At 62.3% G+C, this 20,507-nt stretch overlaps 1 protein-coding gene across 2 annotated transcripts; it reads left to right on the forward strand.

Moving 5' to 3' along the window:
• Positions 1-1,471: 1,471 nt before the first annotated feature.
• On the forward strand, positions 1,472-18,734 carry VANGL2 (VANGL planar cell polarity protein 2). Of its 2 annotated transcripts, none has more exons than XM_074566821.1 (9): positions 1,472-1,523; positions 7,871-8,064; positions 9,736-10,003; positions 10,101-10,221; positions 11,627-12,234; positions 14,983-15,119; positions 15,299-15,434; positions 16,080-16,311; positions 16,621-18,734. In XM_074566821.1, exons 3-9 carry the CDS (start codon positions 9,933-9,935, stop codon positions 16,879-16,881), a joined length of 1,566 nt encoding a protein of 521 aa, XP_074422922.1. In that variant the 5' UTR covers positions 1,472-1,523; positions 7,871-8,064; positions 9,736-9,932; the 3' UTR covers positions 16,882-18,734. The 2 variants fall into 2 exon arrangements, with proteins under 2 accessions (XP_074422922.1, XP_074422923.1); XM_074566822.1 differs by lacking the exon at positions 1,472-1,523 and adding an exon at positions 1,620-1,704.
• Positions 18,735-20,507: the final 1,773 nt, after the last annotated feature.

Raw genomic sequence — 20,507 nt, forward strand, 5'->3', positions numbered from 1 at the left:
GGGCAGCGTGGGGAGGGGAGGGGGCCCCGCCCCTTTCCCAGCCTCCGCTCATTCATATAAAGCGCCCGGCGGCGCGGCCCGGCTGTTCCGGGCATGGGGCGCCCTCCCCCCGCCGCTGGCAGCCCCACGCGTGGGGGTGACCCACGCCTCCTCCAGTGCAGGGACTGGTTTTACTGGGCGCTCTGCGTGGGGGTCCCTGGCCCCTGGGGTGAGGGGATCCCTCCCTCTGGAGCAGGTTGGGGGCGCTGCTTTGCCCCCCGCTCCCCCCCCCCCCCCCCAATCATGTGTAGTGCCCCCCCTGCTGCCGGGGGGTGCGAGTGGCCTGTGAAAGGCCAGTCTCCTTCCCACGGGCCCCACTGGGTGAGGAGGGGGGGGGCTGCTGCCCCAAGGCACTGGGCCCTGAGGCCCATCATGCCTCATTATTCTTTCCAGCACCCGCCCCCCCAGCAGCTCCCTGGGGGTCTGCAGGTGTGTGCTGAGCTGCTGTCCCCTGTTCCCCCCCCCCATCCCTCCTCGTTCCCTGTGTGTCCCTAGGGAGCAGGGCTGGGAGATGGGGTGGGGGTCTTCCAGGTACCCCCACCCAGCCCGGGGCAGCAGGAGCCTGGCTGGAGCGGAGGGTGGGGGGTCCCATGTGCTGTGACCCCTTCCTGGGCCAAGCCAGGACACCTTTACCATGTGGGTCATGGGGGGGCTCCCTATCCAGACCCCCCAGGGGACAGACCTAGGCCATGCACCCAGTTTTTGTGGGTGGAGGCACCCAAGGGCCACAGGGATCCCCTTGTTCCCAGACACGTCCTCGCCCCCACCCCAAAACAGCCCAGCCTGGCACAAGGGTGGGAGCAGGAGAGGGACCCCCAGGGGCTTTGCCCCTTTGGGGGCACCCCTGACCCAGCCATGCTCATGCCTGGGTGCAGAGGGGCAGCTGGGGGGCACAGTGACCCCCGGGTGCAGTGGCACTTTGGGGGGCAGGGTGACCCCCAGGTGTAGAGGGGCACTTGGGGGGCAGGGTGACCCCCAGGTACAGAGGGGCAGTTGGGGGCCACGGCGACCCCCGGGCACAAGAGGGGCACTTGGGGGGGCACGGTGACCGCCCTCACGGGCTCTGCATCACCCCACCGACCGCTGAAGTGGGGGGGAGACTCCAGTGGGGTTTCACCCCGAGCCCCCCCCACACACACACACACGCCCACCCCCAGGCAGTGGGGGCCCCCACCCCAACCACCGCCATCCTTATCCCAAAAGCCTGGGCTGCGGCTGGAGGACCGGGGGAGATCCGCCCCCCACGCAACCCCGCCACGGACGGGACCCCCCCCGGGCGGTGCCCCCTCCCCACCTGCAGGTACAGGGGGAGGATGCCGGTGTCCGTGTGTGTCCCCCCCCCTCAGACAATGGCCCCCGAGGGGCGCCGGGAGCGCGGAGCGGAGACAATGGGCGGGCGCGGGGGGAGCGGCCGGGAACAGCGGCGGGGCGGGGGGGGGGGCGGCGGGGCCGGTGGGACGGCGGAGCGGAGCGAACGGGGACGGGTGGGTCGGGGGTGTGTGTGTGTTTGGGGGGGGGGGGGCGCTCCGCTGGGATTCGGGGTTTCCTCCGCCTCCTCCTCCTCTTCCTCCTCCTCCTCCGCCGCCGCCGCCGCGGCAGCACCAGCGGCAGCCCCGGGATTTGGGTGCGGGGGGGGGGGACGCGCACAAAGGTGCGGCGGCGATGGTGAGTGCGGGGTTGGGTTTTTTTTTTGGGGGGGGTGGGGGGGGTTGGGGAGGAGGGGGACACGCAGCGCGGGGGGAGCGGGGCGGGCGCGGTGGGGGGAGCGGGGCCGGGCTCGGCGCCTCCCCGCTGGAAGGGCCTGGGAAGCCGGGGACTTTCCTGGGCCCGCAGCCAGGCGGGGAGCGGCCGCTCGGCGAGACCCGCTGCCGGGGGTCGGGACGGGGGCGGGGGGGAGATGCCGGGGTGGCCCGGGGGGGTGGGGGGAACGGTGGGTTTGCCCCCCATCTCCCCCCATAAGCCGGAATTTGGGGCGGGGGGCGGGGGGGCTCTGAGGATGCCCCGCTGCCTTTTCGCCGGGCTGTGCTGGCCCTGGGGACCCTCCGCGGTGGGAGACGCAGTGGGGCTGGGTCGTGTCCCGTGTGCGTCCCGTCCCCCCCCCACCCCCAAGTCGCATCCAGCCTGGCAGCGGTGCCTGTGGCTTTCCCCCTCGGTGGGCACGCTTATACTGGAGTTTACTGGCCGAGCTGCCCCGCTGCGGTCAGCCGGCCCTTGGCCTCCGAGCCCTTTGTGCCCGCCGCGGGCGTGAGACGGCAACGGGGGGACGAGGGTGGGCACTGACGGGTGCCAGGGCCGGTGGCCGGGTGCCAGGGCTGGGTGGCCGTTTTGAGGGACGACGAAGGAGGCGAAAACGGCCCCCCCCGCGCTCCTGGGGGGACCCGCCGGGCAGGGTCCGTCCCTGCCAGCACCCCCCTTTACCTGCCTCCGGGGGGGGACCCGGCCGGATTCTGATCCGGTTTATCTTGGTCCCCTCCTGGCGCGGCGCCCTGAGCCGAGAGGGAGTTCCCTGCGCCCAGCTCAGACATCGGCCCCGCTGCTCCGTCTGGGGCGAGAGAGGCTTTATTTCCTTGGGAGAGGGCGTAGAGCCTGCTTCCCCCCCCACACACAGCCCCCCCCCCGCGCTCCCTGCTCCAGGCCTTGGGATAATAACCGAGGCGGAGGTTTAAAAAAAAAAAAAAAAAAAAAAAAAAAAAAGAAGAAGAATTAAATATTATCTTCACGGAGCCTCTGGGGATGGCTGTTGCTTAATCACAGCAATTGGGGATTGTGCTGGGACCGGGCTCCGAGGCAGCCTGAGTCAGACGCGATCTCGCAGCCCGGCTTCTCCTGTGTATTTACGCTGTCTTTGTGCTGGGGGGGTGGGGGGGGGGAAGCTCAGGAGGAGACCGGCTGATTTAATTAGCAGACAGCTTGATTGGGGCCGGCCGTGGCTCCTCACCCGGCTGTGGGACCCTGGGGTGGGCGTTGGAGGGTTGCGGGGTCGCTGGGGCCCGTGGGGACGGCCCCGAGGATGGGCGCGGGGCTGGGGGACACCGGCTGCCCGTCCCCGCGTCCCTTCTGGGCTCCCTTCGGCCATTGGAATCGTCAAATGGGGTTTTCTTGTTTTCATCCGCTCGCAGACAATGGGGCCGAAGGGGGCGTGGGGGGAGGCAGGGAGCCCATCACCCCGGCGTCGGGCAGGGCCGAACCAGCCTTGGGTCTTCAGTCTCAAATTAATTTTAGATTTTCGGGTCTGTTTTCTGCGGGGCAGATGCTTTGTGGTTTTTATTGTCCAGACGGGATGCTTGGGAAGGGGCGTTGGGAGGAAACCACCTCCCTGGCTGTCCTCATGTGAGTGCCCGGCCCCGCGGGCAGCGTGGCACGGGGGTGGCGGTGCCGGCCACCAAAGCCGGACCCCACGCCAGGGGGATTTTTTTCTTCCCTCGTCCCCTCCCAAAGGTGTTCGCCACCTCGAGCGCGGCGGTCAGTGGGTGAGCACGGTCGCTTGCTCCTTGCCAGGATCCAGATGATCCCGGCTCCACGCTGCTTTTCCAGACTCTGAGAGGTGGATGATGCTGTCTGCCCGACGCAGCCCGGCAGGATTTACTCGGGTTAAGTGTTAGGCACCGGGAGCTGATGGAGCAGAGCTACCATCGATGGAAAAGCGCCGTCATTTACGCTGCGGGTGTCCTTTTTGGGGTAGGAAACCCGCCTTTTGGGGTGTCACTGCGGCACCCTGGGGACGATGCTCTTGGAGAAGCGCCGACATCAAAATAACAAGCGTCGGGCCCCTGCGCCGCCTCGGCTCACCCTGTCCCCGCATCCTGCGCACCCACCCGGGTGCTCATGGCCACCGGAGGAGCAGCCTGGGCTGCCGGCGTTTGCGTCCCCCTGTGCCCCAGGGTGACCGTAGGTTTGTCACCTCACGCCGCCATCCCACCCGGAGGTGCCACCTGGAGGGGCGGTGGGAGCAGGAGGGGAGGGGGGGGATGGGATTTGGGCAGGAGCAGGGTAGACCTGGCAGCTGTGGCATCTTGTTGGCCACGTGCTGGGCATCCCGGTGCCATCCCACCTGGAGATGGTGCCATCCCACCCATCCCACCTGGACCCGCCATTGAGGAACCGTGAGGACGAAGGCACCGCTCGTCTCCCCACGAGCTGGGGGGGACACGCGTCCCCGCGGGGGCTGCGAGGACGTGGGGTGCAGGCTGAGCCCCTCAGGAAGGGTGAGACGGAGCAGGTAAGCTGCCAGTGGACAACTGGGAGCCCCAGTTAGGATCCCTCGGTGGTGCCAGCACCTTTTGCAATGCAAATCCCTTTCTCTTTGCTCCGAGCCCTGTTCTCATGCAAATCCCTGGGGTTTTTGTACTTTTTTTGTTTTTTTTTCTTTTCTCCCTCTGGTTCTAGATCTCGGTGCAGGCATTTTTACCCGGTGCAGGCATTTTTACCCGCATCCCCGCCACGGCTGCCACCTCCGTCGCTCCCGGACACGCCACGGGATTGAAATGCCGGGAGAAAGGTCGGGCTTTGTCCCGTAGCCGCGCAGTGGGACTTTCCCCGCCGGAGGAACCTTGGTGGGCACCGAGCGCTGGAGGGACTGGACGTTCCCGTGGATATTGTAACAATCCTGAGTGATCGTAATTAATGCTGGCAGTTTGGAAGGGATATTAAACCTTCTGCATCCAAGCTGACGCTGAGCAATTTGAGAGCAGAATGAGACCCCATGGGGGAGTTGGATTAAGCCACTCGGGCTCCCCATGGGCCTTTCCCGCGTCCCTCTCAAGCGCCCGGTCGTGCCAACGGACCGAAAAGATGGAAGTTTGTGGATTCCTCCCAGCGGTGGCATCTCCTGGGGATGGAGCGATGGCAGGGGAGGGGCTTTCCCAGCCTGGAATTGGGGGGACTCGGTCACGGAAGGGAGCGGAGGAGCCTCTGGCTGGAGGGATGAGCTTGCTGTGAAGCCTCAGCTTCGATGAGATGTGGGGCTGGATGAGGAGGGGGGGGGGAACTGGGGGTGTTTGTGCTTCTGCAGAGGGTTTGCAAACGGATGGGGGGCAGCGAATTGGCTTGGTGGCCTCTCCCCATCTCCTCAGTAGATGATGCACGGCCTGAATAGACGTGGCGGGGGGGAGGGTCTGCTTTGACCCCCCAACTCCTGCCGGGGGAGCCTGTTTCCCCCCCAACCCAAGCAGGAGCACCCGTGGGGGGGTTTCCTGGCCATGCACGCACCTTCTGCTCTTTGTGGGTCGCCCGTGGCGCTGGCAGCCTCTTTCGTGGGGTGCGTGTGTGAAATACCGTCATTGCTGTGTGTCCCCCGCCTTCCCCACCGCCTCCCGCTCGGCAGCGGGGCTCGGGGGGCCGGTGGCCGGCGGGGGAGCGCGGTGGTAGCCGGCCGGGGAAGGCGGCTATTGTGCGGAGGCAGCAAGGCGTGTTTGTGTAGCCAAGCAAGCAAATGTGCCGGGCGTCGGGCTCGGGGGAGCCGCGGGACGGGGCTGGGAGGTGCCCCCCGTTCCCAGGACCGTCTGGGAGGCGTTTTGGCGGCATCCCCACCGTCAGCATCGCTGCTCGGGGGTCCCTGGGCCAACCTCGCTGGGGGGAGGACGGCCCCAAAATGACGGTGTGAGGCAGGGCTGAGGCTTGTGTTACGTTTTCTGCTTGTCCGCAAACAGCTGTGGGCTCCGGCTTGCGGCCTGCCTCAGTTTCCCCATCTCCGCCACGGGCAGAGCCGTGCTTCCAGCCCTCCCGGGCTTGTCAGCAGGATAAACATGGAGAGCTTGCCCAGAAAAGCTGTGGTTGCCCCATCCCTGGAGGGGTTCAAGGCCAGGTTGGGCTTGGAGCAACCTGCTCTGGTGGGAGGTGTCCCTGGGTGGGACGAGATGGCCTTCAAGGTCCCTTCCCACCCAAACCGTTCCGTGATTCTAAACCACGGTGGAGTCCTGGAGGAATCCAGGGCCCCGGGGTTCCTCCTGAGCCCGCTCCCTGACTCAGTTTCCCGGTTGCCGCGATGCTTGTTGGGTCTGGCAGGGAAACACCTGCCCAGGTGTGGCTGATGTTTTCCTTCTGCTCCTGCTTGCTGTCGCCGGTGCGCGAAGGGCTGCCTTCGCACCCCTCGTAAACCACATTAGAGCCTCCTGACTTAACGCTGGGGGTTATTTAATTGATCGCGATGGGCAGATGCTGGGGAAAAGTGCACCGCTGGCGTAAATCTGGCGCGGGAGCGGGTGGGCGCTCGCTGAGCCGGTGTAATCCCAACCCTCTGGGCCGGGAGAGAAGTTGTTCAGGCGCCGGTTTCTCCCTCCGCCCTTTACCGAAAGCGGGTTTTTCCTTCGGAAAACGTGGTGCCCGGCTCACACGAGGTCTCGGCTCTGAATAAAGCCGGGGAGAGAACCACACAGCGTGGGTCTGAGCTGCCTGGTCCGAGGGGATGGGAGGAGAGGATTCCCCTCTCAGGATTTGCCCCAGAGCTGTTTGAAATAAGAAAGCTTTCTCATCTAGAAACGCTTGGATCTAATTTTTTTTTAAATTTATTTTTTCGGAGGAGGGGCGGGGGGGGGCATTTGAATGCGAAAGCTGGTTTGTGTTTGAGGTTCATGGACTCAAAGGCAGGAGAGACGGTTTTCTGACCGCCCCGAAGCCCCAGCCGAGCTCTGGCGGCTTTGAACCCTGTGATGTGCTCCAGCATCCTCCCGAGAAGCCATCCAGTCTGGACTTGAAGATGTCAAGAAATGGCAAATCCTCTCCTCCCCCCTGGGGAGTTAGTTCTGGTGGTTAATCACCTCGCTATTAAAAATGTGAGTTTTCCTCCTCGTTTGCATGGGGCTGGCACTCGCTCCCAGCCCTCGGCGCTCGCTCAGCATCTCCACGGGCTCGGGAAGGAGGCGAAGCGGCTTCTCCTCCTGGAGCCGAGGCATCATCCATTTCCAGCCCGAGCGCCTCGTGCTGCCGAACCGGCTTTCCCCACTCTGCTGGGCAAACCATCAAATGAAAAAATATTCCCTTTCTTCCCCAAGTTGCTCCACCGGCACCGGGGCGGCCACAGGACAGGAGGATGAGGAGCTCCTGGCTCCAGCGACCTGCGGGATGGCTGCTTGATTTATAAATTAACCTTGGAAAACTGCTGGGTGGAGGGTTTTTTCCCACCCCCAGCCTTTCCTGGGGAGAAAGTTGGGCCATTTTGGGCAAGACGGAGGGTCCTCATAGGCTGTATTGGCAGCTTGGGGGTCCCCATGCCCCCGGTGCGGCTGTCCCCTGGCTTGGGGACGAACTTGAAGTGTGGCTACTGGCCGCGGGATTGTGGTGACCGAGGAGCGTTAAATCCACGGGCTGGAGCCTTGAATTGCTGAAAAAAAAAGAAGTCTTGATTTTGGGTGATAAATCGGCCTCGCCTCTGCAGGCGAAGGAGCCAGGGGGATGCGGAGACGGTGTTCAGCCTGGCTCCGGACACCTCGGGAGGGTCGTATCCAGCACCCACGCGGTGCTGGCGTGTGGGACAGGGTGCCGATGTGGCGTGGAGGCGACGCCAGGGTGTGTTTTGGGCTGTGGTGGCATCCGACCAGCACTTGCCTTCCTCCCCTGGCCATCGCTCGTCTCGGGTGCTCGCCGGGGGTCACGGCCAAGTGAGGGGCTCTCATGGAGCAGATGCCCCCAAAGGCCACTGGGGTGGGTGACCCGCAGGACAAGGACTTTGACTGGCGGTGCCAGCCGTGACGCGCCGTGACTCCCCCAAACACGTGGCTGGGTGGCTGCCACGGCACACGCCTGGTCCCCGTCCCCGGGGAGGGGAATGCCACGGAGCATCGGTGCGCGGCAGCGATGCTCGGCTCCTGATTTCCTCCTCTCTTCCTTCCCCCAGCTCGACCGCGGACCCTCGGCGCTGCCGCCCGTCCCGTGAGCAGCCCCCCATGCTCGGCCCCCCTCCGGTTCCAGCCAGCTGGATGCCGTCCCCGCCGGAGGCTCAGGATGCCCCAAGTGCCTCGGTGACCGCTGGGACGGGGGACAACACCCGCCTGCAGCCGCCTCGCCCCCACGTCCCACGCCGCCCCGCCGGTGAGTCCCGTCCCCCCGCTCCCAGCATCCATCCCCTGCCCCAGTATCAACCTCTTAATGGTTTTAATGGGCCAGACTGGGGACAAGCCGGTCCTCGGCCCCCCGATGGAGGCGGCCGCATTGTTCCCAGCAGAAACCTGATCGCTGCTGGCAAACAAAGCCCAGAAAAGGGGGGCTGGCAGGAGGTTTGAGACTGGGGGGGGGACGGACACAGGGGGGTCCTTTCTCTCCCAGCCCCTTCCCCCATCGCTCGCTGGGGATGCCGGGACGAGCTCCGGGCCCCTGTTGCCATCTCCTAGACAACCGGCGTGGGGGGGGGCTTTTGTTTCCATAGTGATAAATGTGTGAGCATCCAGCATCTGGGACAAAAGGATCCCCCCCCCCCAATCCCTCCCTTTTTGCCTCCTCGACCCCATCTCCCCCCTCCTTGCAAAAGAGGCCAAAAGACATTTGGGTTTTATTTGGTTGAAATGGCATTTCCGTGGTAACCCGGCACGGGCCCACCCCCAAACACAGCCGGCACGGCCCCCCCCGGCATGCGGGGCTGGCTGGGAAGGGGGGTTGGGGCTCTGGGGGATGCCTCACGCCCACAGCCCCCCAGCACCCTTAGGGGGAGGGCAGCAGGATTTGGCAGGACCCCTCCGACGGGGTCCGGCATCCCCCGGTGGGGGTCAGGCAGCCTGATGTCCCCGCTGGGTCCCCTCCCTGGTGGGGTCACAGACCCAGCACTGGGGGCTGCGAGCGGCTTGGGAGCCCCCAAAAGCCCCCCAAAAATGGGGTGACTGGGACCGGGACCCCGGCAGACCAGCGACGCAGACCCCGGTTCCTGCCCGCATCCCTGAGCCTTTTCCCCGCGGTGCCGGCGCCGCGTGCTGCCGGGCTGGGGTGTACGCAGGGCGTTCTTTTCCCACCCCGGCAGAGAGAAGCCGGCGTAGGTGGGTGTCGCGCGCGCGTTTGTGTATTTATATCCCCCTGTGCCTACAAACGGCTGGAATGGGAGTTTGGGGTTGGCTAATAACGACGTGGCAGCCGTGAGTCAGCGCGGGGCTCCCAGCCAGCCGTGCCGTGGTGGACCAGTCCCCTGGGGTGGCCAGTGGTCCCATCCTCGCAGCCGCCATGCTGGCTCCCGGCAGCCCGGGAGTCCCCCCGGTTTCCCCCAACAGCTCCGAGCTCTCCCCAGCCCCGGAGCCGGTGCAAAGCCGTGGATGGTCCTGGAAAAAACGGGGCTGAGATCCCAGCTCCTGGAAAAACCGGGGCTGAGATCCCAGCTCCGCGCTGGGAAACGTGTCCGGGCAGAGCCCCCGAGCTGCGAGATTGGCCTGAAACGTTGCCTGCGCCCGATTATTCATTCCTTATTTTGTTGGCCCCCACCCTAGGCACACTTTTGGCAGTTAAAATAACGATCGTGATATTAACTAAAGTGTAAATCCCCCAAAACAGGAGCTAATTGTGGAGTATCGTTAATAAAGGGGAAGGTGGCCGTCCCCGACACAGCTTGGGCATGGGAAAAGATCGAAAGTGACCCAAATTCCCTTTCCCTGCTGGACTCCTGTCCCCGTTTGGCACCGGGGATGGAGCTGTGGTGGTGCAGGGGATGGGGGCGAGGGGATGCTTGCCGGTGGCCGGGACCCCCGGGGGCATTGCCGCTGAGCCTTCCCTTGGCCTCCGCAGGCGGGCGAGCCGTTTTCTCCTGAGACGAGCCCAACCAGGTGATCAAAATAGAGTCCCTCAAGGTGACGGTCGACTTCTTGAAGGTGCCCCTGGGCCTGAAGAAGCCCCCCCTGAAGGAGGCCCTGGCCGCCGTCCCAGGGCCGGGGAGAGCCAAGCCCCTCGGCGTGGAGCGGCACAAGCCCCGGCGCTCCGACACCATGGACAATGAGTCGCAATACTCGGGATATTCCTACAAATCCGGGCATTCCCGCAGCTCCCGCAAGCACAGGTGAGGAGGGGGTGGGTGTGTGCCCGAGGTGGGGGGGGGTTCCCTTGGGTGCTGCCGCCCCGGTGCACCCACCCCGCTCCACTCTCTCGCCTCCCAGGGACCGGCGGGACCGGCATCGCTCCAAAAGCCGGGACGGGAGCCGCGGGGACAAGTCGGTGACCATCCAAGCGCCGGGCGAGCCCTTGTTGGACAACGAATCCACGCGGGGGGATGAGAGGGTGAGTGGGGCGCGACGGGGGTCGGCATCTTCGTCCCGCCGCGAGGATGCTGCCGAGGGTGGGAGCCGCCGGCGGGGCGCGGGGGCTCCCGGCATGCCCGCTGCTCCCCAGCAGAGCGGTTGAGCCGGTTGGGCTGGCCCTGGGCTGGCGGCGGTGCCGGCGGGGAGGGAGGGTGGCAAATGAAAGGGGACTGGCTGTGGCGGCACCCCGGGGTGGGCACGGGCTGCCCAGGGGTGGAAAACACCCTGGGGATCCACTCCGGCTCCAGCCCCTCGCTCGGCAATGCCAGCGTGGCCGCGCCGAGGCGGAATAACCCCAGCCCGGCTCCCGGGGTCCCAGTCCCACGGGGGTCCCGCTGTGACCCCCCCACGCTGGGTGCCGGCACTCCTCCGGCCGCCGCGGAGACCGGTTTTAATCGTCTCCCAGCCACCTACGCGGGCGGCTCTGGCGCTTTTCATCTTCCCCCACCAAAACGGCGGCGCCGGCAGGGTTTGCGGCGGCTGAGCCTGCTCGGTACAGCCGCGGCCGGAGCGAGCCGATGGCGGCGTGGGTTCGCCTGGGGCCGGGTTGGGATACGGACTGGTCCTCCTGGACCCTCTTCCCCTCCGCATCCCTTGGGAAAAGCCCAGGCTGGGGCTTTATTTTGCCGTTTGGGATGAAATTGCTGGCTTTCCCGCAGTAATTCAGCGGGGAAAAACATACAATGGGATAAAACCTCAAGTTCCAGGGATGCCAAAGTGCTGGAAAAGAAAACGTGAGGGTCTGAGGGAGAGGACAGAGAGACGGACAGACCCGGGGCGGCGTTTTCCGTCTAACGTCTTCTCCCTCCCCTGAAACCCCCCCCTGTTTTAACTGGGAAGGAATCGAGCGGGGCCGAGTCATTCCCACACCCCCTCTGGTTTGAGGAGGGGGGATTTGGGAAGCGGTGGGGGATCCCTGGAGCTCTCGGAGCTGCTGGATGATGGGGGACTTTGTCCTACCCAGCGCGGGAGGAGGCAGCGCCCGGCGGCGGCGGCGGCGGCGGGGGTGTGTTGGGACGGCGGCCGGGCATGTTCCTTCTGGCCCCGCTAATGAGGGGGTTTGCCTGGAAGCGGGATGATGCTTCCCATTTCCAAAGCTGCTCGCGCCGGTGCCGGAGAGTTTGGAGCGCGGCGGCACGGAGCCACCGACGGGGGTTTTCTAGAGGGTCCCGGCCAAATTGCCGCGTGTCCCAGGCACCGTCTAAATGGGGGTGATGGCACCGGGCAGCGCACCGGGCTTGGAGGTTTGGTGGATGGGAGACGGTGGGGTCGGGGTGGGCGGGGGTCCGGCAGGGCCGGTAGCCCCCCAGGGTGCTGTGGATGGGAGGGGGGGGGACGCGACGCAGTGCGATCCCCTGTTTAACCCTCCCGTCCGCCCTCCCCAGGACGACAACTGGGGGGAGACCACCACGGTGGTGACGGGGACGTCGGAGCACAGCATCTCGCACGATGACATCACCCGCATCACCAAGGACATGGAGGACAGCGCCCACCTGGACTGCTCCCGGCACCTGGGCGTCTCGCTGGCTGGGGCGCTGGCCCTCCTCGCCTTCCTCACCCCCCTCGCCTTCATGCTCCTGCCCCAGCTGCTGTGGCGGGAGGAGCTGGAGCCCTGCGGGACGCCCTGCGAAGGGCTCTTCATCTCCGTGGCCTTCAAACTCCTCATCCTCCTGCTGGGCAGCTGGGCTCTCTTCTTCCGTCGCCCCAAAGCCTTCTTCCCCCGCGTCTTTGTCTTCCGAGCCTTGCTCATGGTGCTGGTCTTCCTCCTCGTCGTCTCCTACTGGCTGTTCTACGGCGTGCGGATCCTGGACTCGCGGGACCGTAACTACCAGGGGGTGGTTCAGTACGCCGTCTCGCTGGTGGACGCCCTGCTCTTCGTGCACTACCTGGCGGTGGTGCTGCTGGAGCTGCGGCAGCTCCAGCCCCAGTTCACCCTCAAGGCCGTGCGCTCCGCCGACGGGGCCAGCCGCTTCTACAATGTCGGCCATCTCAGGTACGGGGGGGTTGGGGGCCAGGGTGCTGCCGCGGGGAGGAGCTTCACGTGTTTGTGGGTGCGCACGAGGGGTGTGGGTGCACCTACGGATGTGCACGGGCATTGGTGCGGGTGCATTCCTAGAATTATAGAATTGTTTAGGTTGGAAAGGACCTTTAAGGTCGTCAAACCCAACCATGATCAGAGAACGTTGTAGGTGGGAAAGGACTCTTGAGATTGTCAAGTCCAACCATGAAATTCCTGTGTGTGCACGTGCGTTGATGCCTGTGCATTCACAGAAACGCGGAATCGTTTAGGTTGGAAAAGACCTTTAAGATTGTCAAACCCAACCATGAATCAGAGAATCTTTTAGGTGGGAAAGGACCTTTGAGATTGCCAAGTCCAACCGTGAAATTCGTGTGTGTGCACGTACGTGTGTGCACGGGCATTGATGTGAGTGCATTCGTAGAATTACAGAACCATTTAGGTGGGAAAGGACCTTCAAAATCATCAAACCCACACATGATCAGAGAATCGTTTAGGTGGGAAAGGACCTTGAAGATTGTCAAGTCCAACCGTGAAATTCTTGTGTGTGCACATACGTGTGTGCACGTGCGTTGATGCCTGTGCAGTCATAGAATTACAGAATCATTTAGGTGGGAAAGGACCTTTAAGGTCGTCAAACCCAACCATGAATCAGTGAATCTTTTAGGTGGGAAAGGACCTTTGAGATTGTCAAGTCCAACCATGAAATTCCTGTGTGTGCACGTGCGTTGATGCCTGTGCATTCACAGAAACATGGAATCATTTAGGTTGGAAAGGGCCTTTGAGATCATCAAGCCCAACCATGAATCAGAGAATCTTTTAGGTGGGAAAGGACCTTTGAGATTGTCAAATCCAACCATGAAATTCCTGTGTGTGCATGTGCGTTGATGCCTGTGCATTCACAGAAACACGGAATCGTTTAGGTGGGAAAGGACCTACAAGGTCCTCAAACGTAACCAGGAATTGGAGAATCATTCAGGTGGGAAAGGACCTTTAAGGTTGTTGAGTCCAACCATGAAATTCCTGTGTGTGCACATGCATTGATGCCTGTGCGTTCACAGAAACATGGAATCGTTTAGGTTGGAAAGGGCCTTTGAGATCATTAAGCCCAACCATGAATCAGAGAATCTTTTAGGTGGGAAAGGACCTTTGAGATTGTCAAATCCAGCCATGAATCAGGGAATCATTTAGGTTGGAGAGGAACCTGAAGATTGTCAAGTCCAACTGTAAAATTCGTGTGTGTGCACGTACATGTGTGCACGTGTGTTGACGCGGGTGCATTCGTAGAATTATAGAATCGTTTAGGTGGGAAAGGACCTTTGAGATTGTCAAATCCAACCATGATCAGAGAATCGTGTAGGTGGAAAAGGACGTTTGAGATCATCGAGTCCAACCATGAAATTCTTGTGTGTGCACGTGCGTTAATGCCTGTGCATTCACAGAAACACGGAATCGTTTAGGTGGGAAAGGACCTACAAGGTCCTCAAACCCAGCCATGAATCGGAGAATCATTCAGGTGGGAAAGGACCTTTAAGGTCATCGAGTCCATCCGCGAAATTCATGTTTGTGCGCGGACGTGTGTGCGTGTGCAGTGGTGCGTGTGCACGTACACGTGTGCACATGCGTTGATGTGTGTGCAGGTGCGCATGCGCGCGGGCATCGATGCGTGTACATTCCTGGAATTGTAGAGTCGTTTAGGTTGGAAAAGACCTCTAAGATCGTCAAGTCCAACCGTGAAATTTGTGTGCGCACGTACACAAGTGCGTGGGCATCGGTGCGTATGCGTTCGTCTGTGTTCGTATGCATATGCGTGCGTGCAGGCGTGTGTGTGCCCGTGCATGTGTGCACAGGCCTCGATGCGTGTGCGTTCGTAGAATCACAGAACGGTTTAGGTGGGAAAGGACCTTGAAGATCGTCGAGTCCAACCGTGAAATTCATGCATGTGCACGTGCGTTGATGTGTGTGCACGGGCATTTTGTGCGTGTGCGCGAGCATACGTGCGCGGGCACTGACGCGCGTGTACCTTCATGGAATCGTAGAATCATTTAGGTTGGGAAAGACCTTGAAGATCATCAAGTCCAACCGTAAAATTCATCAGCGGCGCACGTGCATATGTGCGCGGGCATCGATGCGTGCGCGCCCATGTGTGTGCACGTGTATACATGTACAGCCGTCGAACCCGAACCGTTCCGTGATTCTATGATGTGTGTCCATTCATAGAGTCTTAGAATCATTCAGGTTGGAAAGGACCTTGAAGATCGTCAAGTCCGACTGTGAAATTCATGTGTGCGAGCGTACGTATGTGCGTGTGCGTGTACATATGTGCACGGGCATTGATGTGTGCGCGTGTGCGTACGCACACGGGCATTGACGTGTGTGTATTCATGGAATCATTTCAGTTGGGAAAGACCTTTTAAGATCGTCAAGCCCAACCGTGAAGTTCATCCGTGTGCACGCACATGAGTCCGTGCGCGTTCCTGTGTGCGCAGACACGCGTGTGCACGTGCACACGTGCGTTCACCAGCCGTTGTGCCCACGCCGCTTCCCTCTGCGGCACCCGGCTCTGGCCGGAGGAGCTGCTGGGGGGCTGACCCGTCCCCGCGGTGCCACGCGTGGTCCATGTCCCCCATCCTGGTCCTGCCCCGCTCCGTGTGCCCCCCTGCCCTCGGCACGGCGCTAACCGGCTCTCTGTGCCCCCCTGGGCCCGGCTGTGTCTCCCCACAGCATCCAGCGAGCGGCCGTCTGGATCCTGGAGAACTATTACCACGATTTCCCGGTCTACAACCCTGCCCTCCTCAACCTGCCAAAATCCGTCCTGTCCAAGAAAATGTCCGGGTTTAAAGTCTATTCCCTCGGCGAGGGTGAGCTCCCCTTCCCTTGGCATCTCCTCTCGTTCTCTCTCTTCCTTCCCTTCCCCATCCCTGTGTTTTCCTCTCCGGAGGCTGCTCTCGGCTCCGTGGGGCAGGGGGAGCATCGGGCACCCCGCTGCCCCCCCAACCCCTCTGGAACCTCCATCCCTTTTTTTATTTCCCCCCGGCAGAAAACACGACGAACAACTCCACGGGCCAGTCCCGGGCCGTCATCGCGGCGGCCGCCCGGCGGCGCGACAACAGCCACAACGAGTATTACTACGAGGAAGCAGAGCACGAGCGCCGGGTGCGGAAACGCCGCGCCAGGTACGGGGCCGGTGGCGGGCACCACCTCCGGGTGGCACCGGGTGCCCCCATTGCTGCGTGTCCCCCATGGGGTGCCCATGCCAGCACCCCCCTGAGGACCTGGGCTGTGCTGGGAGGGGCTGGGGACAGGGTGTCCCTGCTCTTGGGATTGGTTCGGGTGGGAAGGGGCCTTGAAGACCATCCCGTCGCCCCCCTGCCCTGGGCAGGGACACCTCCCACCAGCCCAGGTCGCTCCAAGCCCCGTCCAACCTGGCCTTGAACCCCTCCAGGGATGGGGCAGCCACAGCTTCTCTGGGCAACCTGGGCCAGGGGCTCACCCCCCTCACAGCCAAGAATTTCTCCCTAATATCCAATCTCAATCTCCCCTCCTTCAGTGGAAAACCATTCCCCTTCGTCCCATGGCTCCCCTCCCTGCTCCAGAGTCCCTCCCCAGCTTTCCTGGAGCCCCTTGAGGGCCTGGAAGGGGCTCCAAGGTCTCCGCGGAGCCTTCTCTTCTCCAGGCTGTTGCATGGCACAGCCAGATCTCCCCAAAACTGGTTTTGGGGTAGAAGCTGGGTTCCTGGCTGCCCCCAGCCCCATGGGATCTCCTGCCCATGGCCGGACTCTGCCCCTCTGCAGCCACATCCCTGGCTTTCCCCCCGGCAGGCTGGTGGTGGCGGTGGAAGAAGCCTTCACCCACATCAAGCGGCTGCAGGAGGAGGACCAGAAGAACCCCCGGGAGATCATGGACCCGCGGGAGGCGGCTCAGGCCATCTTCGCCTCCATGGCCCGGGCCATGCAGAAGTACCTGCGCACCACCAAGCAGCAGCCCTACCACACCATGGAGAGCATCCTGCAGCACCTCGAGTTCTGCATCACCCACGACATGACGCCAAAGGTGCGTGGGGGGACACAGCGCGGTGGGACGGGGTCCACGGGTTTGCCCAAGGGCTTGGTCCAGAGGGCGAGGACTTGGGTGGGGTTTTTTTTTCCCCACTGTGTGAGAGCATCCCCCTGGGAGGAGGACAAGGGTTGGGAGATAGAGCCAGAAAAGCAGGTGGAACCCCAAGGAACAACACACTGTGGTGGGAACCGGCCGCGCGGGGACGTTTTTCCTGCAGGACCTGCCGAGCAGCTTGAGGCTGCAAAAAACCCCAGGTGGAGCTGTAGGAAGGTGACGTTCACGTGTCTTTTCCCCTCCTCCAAGGCGTTCCTTGAGCGGTACCTGACGGCCGGCCCCACCATCCAGTACCACAAGGACCGCTGGCTGGCCAAGCAGTGGACGCTGGTGAGCGAGGAGCCGGTGACCAACGGCCTGAAAGACGGGGTGGTCTTTGTGCTGAAGCGCCAGGACTTCAGCCTCGTGGTGAGCACCAAGAAGATCCCTTTCTTCAAGCTCTCGGAGGAGTTCGTGGACCCCAAGTCGCACAAGTTCGTCATGAGGCTGCAGTCGGAGACCTCGGTGTGAGCTGAAGAGGGATGGAGAGGGGTTGAGGGGGGGGGAGACCCTCTCCGCGCACACCCCCCCCCCCAGTCTCCGCCGGGGCTCAGGGAAGGCCACGGCTCGAGGGCAGAACTGCGGCGGGCGCCGGGGAGCAGCACCCGTGCCCGGCTCCACCACCTACCTGTGACCACTCGCCCTCCGCCTCGGCTTGGCCCCCGCTGGGGTGGGCTGAGCCCCTTCCTCCTCCTCCTCCTCCTCTTCCTGCTCCTCTTCCTCCTCCTCCTCTTCCTCCTCCTCCCCGAAACCCAGGTGCGTGTAGCATCCCCCCAGAAGGCGCTGCCGGCGGAGGATGGCGGCGCGGCCAGGAAGGAGACGGCGTTTCGGTGCCATAACTCAAGGGCTAAATCTCCATGTTCTTCACCAGCGTCTTCGAGCACCATCCGGTCCCAGGGACCTTCGGCTCGTGCCCGTTTTCTACCTGGCAACTGTCCTGGCTCTGGCCTTAAACCACTGCCCGCCGTCTGGGGCTGGTTTTTAACCCTAGAGATTGGGGGGGGGGGGGGTTTTGGGAATATTTTTTGCAAACACCTCAGCGATCCGTGGCTGCTATGAAAACCTCCCCCGGCATCCGAGACACCGGTGCTGCTCCCGGCTGGAGGGACGTCCTCCTCGCCCCTCTGCTGATGGTTTCCGCGCTCAGCTCTTAACAAAAGCAAGTGAAAATCGGGTTTTTAAGAGAAGCAGAAGGTTGGTTTGGGTTTTTTTTTGTAAGCGGTTTCCCCGCTCCCGAGGTGACCCGTCTCCCGGCAGCATCTCCGTGGGGCTTCCCCACGCCGTGGGTTGCAGGCAGAGCAGCTTAAAACGTCTCACGGGGTCCGATCCCGGCGCCGGAGCCAGCGGGGGAACGAAAGGAGGGGTTCCTGGCACGGGTGACAGGGGCTCGTGGCTCGATGAGGTCCTTAATTAACGTCCCGCGGTGGCAGGTGGCCCGTGGTGGCCCCCGGCTCCTCGTGGGGGACGCGAAAGCTTTTGCCTTCCCTTGGTTTTGTTTAAGGTCGCGAATACCTCATGGATTTATTTTCTTTTTTTTTTTTTTGTTTAATTTTTTATTTTTTTTTCCCCCCTCTGGAGCCCGTCGTCCGGCCACGCCAGGCCGGGGGTCTCGGGGGGGTCCCAGGGGGGTGGGAGGTTATGGCTGGGGGGGGGGGTGGTTTAATGGGGAGCTGCCATTGGGGTTGGTTTGATCGTGGGGAGTTCCAAGTTCGTGCCAAGTTCCACTTGGGATTGGATTTAATTTTGGTTTATTTTGTCCTAAGCACTAAAAGAGGGGGTGAGTTTGCGGGGTGGGGGACGACAACCCCACGATGCCACTTGGGCCGCGGCACGCTGGCCACGTCTGCCACCCCAGAGGGGCTTCCCCAGTGAGTACCAGTAGCAACGTTAAGATGCCGGTGGGGTCCCAAATTCCAGGAAATCTCCGTTTTTCAGGAGTTTCCATCCCTTGCCTGCGCTCCCCTCCTCTTCCAGCCTTTTGAGGCCGAAGGACCCGGGTTTCACCCGCTTGGTGTCGTGTTCCCCCCGACTCCCTCCGTGCTGCTGCCGCTGGGAGCCCGTTTTGGGGTGTTCTACTGCAAAAACGACTTCAGTGAGCGCGAGTGGATGGGTCGGCCGGGGCGGGGGAGTGGGGGGGGGTTCCACTTGGAATTTAAGAAGAATAAACCCTTTTTGGTTCATTTTTGGGGTTTGGAATTTTTTTTTTTAATTTTTTTTTTTTTTTCCCCCCCCCCCCGCAGAGCCGAGCCCTTGTGCATGCGTGTAGAAAGTTGTAAAATGTAAAATTGTTTTTTAATATATAAAAAGCTTGGGGTTGTGTTTGTTTTTTGGGTTTTTTTTGTTTTCCCAGTTTGCAGTGGATCGAAGCAGTACGGCCGTGGTAGGAAGTTTTGTTGGTTGGTTGGTTGGTTGGTTGTTTTTTTTTTTTCATAGAGGAACTAAAATTGTACAAATTTTGTTTGGTTTTTTTTTGTTTTTTTTTTTTTTATAAAATAAACCCATTTTGACTTTTTTTTTTTTCTTTCCCCACCCCGTCTTTGTCTTCCCGCACCCGGTTCTTTGGGGTGAGGCAGCGGGATTTAGGTCCCCGCGCAGGCGAGATGCTGCAGTGGCAGGATGCGGCCTCAAGGGAGCACTCGGAGAGAAACCCGTCCTGGCCCTCGGAGGGTGCTGGGGGGCAGGACGAGGGCTTGGGCTTGGTGGGGACCATGGATGTGTGGGGTCTGTGGGGCCAAGGGCTTGGGGTTTGAGGTGTCAAGGGTTTGGGGGTTATGGGTGTCAAGGACTTGAGGTTTGAGGGGCCAAATGTTTGGGGGTTATAGGGCCGAGGGTTTGGTGTCTGTGGGGCGAAGAGTTTGGGCTTTATGGAGCCAAGGGTTTGGGATCTGTGGGGCCAAGGGTTTGGGGTTTAGAGGGCCAAGGGTTGAGGGGAGCCAAGGGCTTGGGGTTGGAGGGGCCAAGGATTTGGGGTCTATGGGACAAAGTGCTTGGAGTTTACGGGGCCAAGGACGTGGGCTTTGTGGGGCCAAGGGTTTGGGGTTTAGAGGGCCAAGGGTTTGGGGCTTGTAGGGCCAAGGAGTTGGGGTTTAGGGGTCCAGGGTTTGGAGTTGGTGGGGACCAAAGGTCTGGGGGTTGAGGACCAAGGGTTTGGAGTTCGAGGTGTCAAAGGTTTGGGGGTTACGGGGCTCAAGGATTTGAGATTTGAGGGGGCCAAATGTTTGGGGTTTATAGGGCCAAGGGTTGAGGAGGGCCAAGGGCTTGGGGTTGGAGGGTTTGGGGTCTATGGGACCAAGGCTTGGGGTGTTGAGGGCAAAGGATGTGGGGTCTGTGGGACAAAGTGCTTGGAGTTTATGGGGCCAAGGGTTTGGAGTTTGTGGGGCCAAGGGTTTGGAGTTTATGGGGCCAAGGGTTTGGAGTCTTGAGGGCCAAGGGTTCGTGGTTAAAGGGGCCAAAGATTTGGGGTCTGGGGGGCCAACGTTTTGGGCTTTATGGAGCCAAGGGGTTGGGGTCTGTGGGGCCAAGGGGTTGGGGTTTAGGGGTCCAGGGTTTGGAGTTGATGGGGGCCAAAGATCCGGGGGTTGAGGACCGAGGGTTTGGGGTTTGTAGGGCTTTTTGCGGGGGGAGCGAGACCCAACCCCCCCATGGAACAGCTCCCGGAGGGCTGTGGAGCTGCTCCCAGCCTACAGCCCCCCCCGCCACCCCCCGGGCTCCTGCCTGCGGTCACCTCGCTGCCACAGCCCGGGTGGCAGATGTGCCGGCACCTTCAACCCCCCCCAGCACCCACCTGCAACCCCCCCAGGGCTTGCGGGGGGCCCCCCCCACTGCAGCAATGGCAGCGTTGATTCACCGGGACCCAGCGTCGGCTTTTCCTTTGGCTTTTGCACCTTTTCTCCCCCCATCTCACCCCTGGGGCCCCCACTCTGTCCCGTTCCCGCCCCCCCCGCCCCCCGTGCACCTCACAAGTGTGGGTGGGGGGAACAGAGCGAGGGAAACTGAGGCAGGTCAGGGCCACTGCGGGGCTGGCCCCAGCAGCGGGGGCAGGAGCCGCACAGCGCATGCACGGAGGGTGTCGGGGGGGTCGCTGGCCCCCCCCGCCA

The sequence above is a fragment of the Larus michahellis genome, chromosome 24 (genome assembly GCF_964199755.1).
Source record: "Larus michahellis chromosome 24, bLarMic1.1, whole genome shotgun sequence".
Taxonomy (NCBI): domain Eukaryota; kingdom Metazoa; phylum Chordata; class Aves; order Charadriiformes; family Laridae; genus Larus; species Larus michahellis.

Coding starts and splice junctions, on each gene's coding strand:
- VANGL2 (XM_074566821.1), top strand. CDS start 9,933: ATGGACAATGAGTCGCAATACTCGGGATATTCCTACAAATCCGGGCAT. Junction 15,120..15,298: donor AGTCTATTCCCTCGGCGAGG/GTGAGCTCCCCT, acceptor TCCCCCCGGCAG/AAAACACGACGAACAACTCC. Junction 16,312..16,620: donor CCCACGACATGACGCCAAAG/GTGCGTGGGGGG, acceptor CCCTCCTCCAAG/GCGTTCCTTGAGCGGTACCT.